The sequence below is a fragment of the Corvus brachyrhynchos genome, unplaced genomic scaffold (assembly GCF_000691975.1).
Source record: "Corvus brachyrhynchos isolate BGI_N302 unplaced genomic scaffold, ASM69197v1 scaffold219, whole genome shotgun sequence".
In the NCBI taxonomy this organism is placed as follows: Eukaryota; Metazoa; Chordata; class Aves; order Passeriformes; family Corvidae; genus Corvus; species Corvus brachyrhynchos.
The window spans coordinates 752,904-756,259 of NW_008240034.1; the positions used below are offsets into that span (position 1 = coordinate 752,904).

At 45.9% G+C, this 3,356-nt stretch overlaps 1 protein-coding gene across 1 annotated transcript; it reads left to right on the plus strand.

Annotated features, from left to right (window-relative positions):
* SMIM7 (small integral membrane protein 7) lies at positions 1 to 2,177 on the plus strand (the record flags this gene model as incomplete). The annotated part of the gene is made up of 4 exons (XM_008641058.2): positions 1 to 248; positions 333 to 385; positions 994 to 1,084; positions 1,496 to 2,177. Coding segments are annotated over 4 exons (408 nt in total), but the record flags the coding sequence as incomplete, so codon positions are not given.
* Positions 2,178 to 3,356: the final 1,179 nt, after the last annotated feature.

Below are 3,356 nucleotides of genomic sequence, written 5' to 3' on the forward strand. Positions count from 1 at the left end.
CCCACCCGCTTCTCCGGCCCCACTCCCCTTCCCTATCCCTCTTTTCCCGTCCTCGTCTCCTTCTTCCCTTCCCCCTTTCCTCGTCCCGTTTTCACCGTCCCCAACCCTCCTCCTCCGTACTCACTTCCCTTCCCCGACTCTCTTTTCCCCGTCCCCGAATCCCATCCCCGTCTTCACTCCCCTCTCCTTCCCCGTCTCTCCCGCAGGACGCTGCTGGTGAACGCCGGTGCCGTGCTCAACTTCAGGCTGTAAGCGAACGGGGAGGGCAGGCGGGGGAACGGGGAGGGTTTTTTTGGGGCTCACCTGCCTGACACGGCTCCTCTGCCCCGCAGGAGGAGGAGGGACACGGAGGGATTCGGAGAGGAACCGAGGGAACCCACGACCGGTAACGGAGGGGACACGGGAGCCGGGCACAGCCCTGCCCTGGGCCGCCTGCACACGCACAGGAACGGGTTTTTCTGGAGGAAATCCTTGGCCAAACCACAGTTTTCCACCCCTTTTTGTTGGATGTGAATTGCTCTGGGGCTGGAATAACTGGTTTGTTAATTTGCAAACTGAAATGAGAAGAAACACACACACAAAAAGCACATTTCTTTAATTATTTTTGACTGTAGGTACCTGTGCTATAGAGGTAACACTGCTCACTCCCTGATTGCCATTTCCATGTGGCTACACCTGTGGTGCTCCCTTGTAGCTCTGTTTGCTGGTTAAAAATCCCAGGAAGCCTTTGAACTACAACTGGTCTTCCCTTTTTTGCAGTGTAACCCCTTATTTATGATTTATCGGGTATTTTGCCACGTGTCCTTACAGAGTTGCACTGAACAGAGCATCCATAATTCACCTACAACCTCAAATTTCAGTCTGAACTCTTTTTCTCTTTTTTTTTTAAATATTTTTTTCCTCTCAGAGCTGCTTGTGATTTTCAGGCAGCACTGAAAATGTGGCTTGTCAGGTGTGTTTTTCATATCAAAGGCTTCTGCTCTTGATTTCTAGGTGACAATATCAGAGAGTTCTTGCTGAGTCTCAGGTATTTTCGAATCTTCATTGCCTTGTGGAATATCTTCATGATGTTCTGCATGATTGTGTAAGTTACCCTGTGCAGCGTCTCATCACTTGGTTATAGAAAGTCATATATTGGCATTTTTCTTGCACATGTATCTCCTCATCTCTTTCTCTCCCACTCGATTACTCCATAATTCTTTTGCACTTCACTTCTTTATTTCAATTTTTAAATATGGGTTGATCTCACTTTTTGTTTTGCTAATGTGGGCACCTGTAGTGCCTGAAAACCACCCGTGCCAGCACCTGAGTCATTCAGGCTCGGGCAGAGTGTTGCTTGTTGGGGGTTGCTTAAATCAAACATCACCTGGGTTTAAATTTGGGGATGTTTTTCATTTTGGGGTGGGGTGGAAACCCACCAAGTTAGTCAGATGAAATCAGCCTTGCACTGGTGTGACTGTTTCTCATCTACATTTTTTCCTGTTGCATCCCCCAGGTTATTTGGATCTTGAAAGCCACCCATGAACACATTGGAAGAGAGTTTTGGCTGGGAACAAACTTTTCTAGAATTAAAGGATTCTGATGCTCTCCAACTGCAGCCCCAGGCTCGTGGGGAGCTGGGACATGCTCATCCCCTCCAGGTCCCTTCTGCTGGGGCTTTGAGTCACAACCTTCACACAAATTATCTCAGCTTCACTGAAAGAGAAACTTTGTTTTCTAAGCCCAGAGTGGGGAGCAAGGGAGAATTGGAGCTGCAGTCCCCAGTTTAAACCTCTGCATTGCCAGTCCCAGCTTGGGCTGTGCCAGCTCATGTCACCCCTGTCCAGCTCCCCTGCAAGTCACACTCCTTAGTTCTCAGTTTTGTGTAAAAGTTGGGCAGAGTGGTCTTGTAACTTCTCACTATTCCATTAATTTTGTTGAAGGAGTAGAAAAGGAATATTCAAGAAAAGAAAAAAAAAAAAAAGTCATTCTCACCTTCTCCCTGTTTTTCCAGAAAAAAAAGCACTTTTAAAATTGATATTTCAAAGAGGTTTTTTTTTTTTCCCCTAAGCAATATGTAAGGGATTTTGAATGGGGGAAAATGGCAAAAATAATTCTCTAAGCCTATGTTAAGGGATAATTTTGGAATAATCTTGGATTTGGTTGAATAAAGTTGTTCTGTTTAATGGTAAAATGTGTATTTGATGCTGTGTTCATTCTGTTATGGGAGAAATTGATTCTGTATTGGTGTATTTTGGGAAATAGTAGCTAATCTTGTAATCTGTCTTGATTCTTGTGTTATTTACATTAAGTTGGCCTCTCTGACCACCAGCTTTTCCCCAGGATCATCACAAAGATAATTTAAGAGAGTGCAGTGCTGAGTATTCTTTAAATCAAACTGTAAACTATTAGTGGGGCTTCCACAGCTTCAGTTTCTTTGGCTGTTCAGGAGAAAGAGGCCTGAATTAAATGATTCAGAGGCACAGGTTTTAGGGAGTATTTTGAATTTTATCTGGTAGTGAGATGCAAGTGTTGGGCATTTTTATTTGAGTCACCCTCTTGGTTGAACTGAAGTTTTCACATAAATGAAACATGACAGAGGAAGGGTCATTTGAGGGAGGATGCCTGGCTGTAATGAACCTAGAAAAATGTACAGACAAGGCTCCTTCAAATGTGGTTTAACCTGTCCAGAAATACATACAACCTTTGGCTAAATTTAAACATATTCCTTGTCCTTAATTTCGGTATATTTTGACTCTTATTCTTTAGAATGAGAAAAAAAAAAAATACATATATGGTGTGCTCCCTTCTCAGGACATCCAAACACAACACAGGGATTAAACTAATATAATTCTTGTAAAACATTTAGTCCCTAATCTTCATTAAACCAAGCGTGAAGGGAAGGGTGGACGTGGCATCACTCTGACTCTGAGGCCCCTGGGCTCAGCCCCGAGCTTTGGACTTTGGGGGTTTTATTCTTCCTCGGAAAAATGATGACCCTGTGCAGAGCTGACAGTGCTTTCTGAACACAGGGAACAGAGGAGGGGGGAGCTCCACTGGTAAAGGAATTCAAGCAGTTTTATCACCCTGCACAGAGCGTGCGGCTCCAGAGCCTGCTGTCCCCACGAGACTCGAGTTGTGCAAAAGCTGTGATTCAGCTTCTAAGCAGCTGCTTTCAAATAACGAAGTCGGGAGTCAAGTTTGAGCCGCTCTTAAATGCTGTCAGGAGCTTAAGTGCCACGCTGATGCTTTGCTGAGGGGACTAGAACACCCCTCACACCCCACGGTCGGAGTGGCGCCCGCAGGGGGTTCATTCCCCTTAATCGCTGCTCTCCGCACGGCGCTCGGGCCTGCCGGGGCCGGGCGGGGGTCGCCGG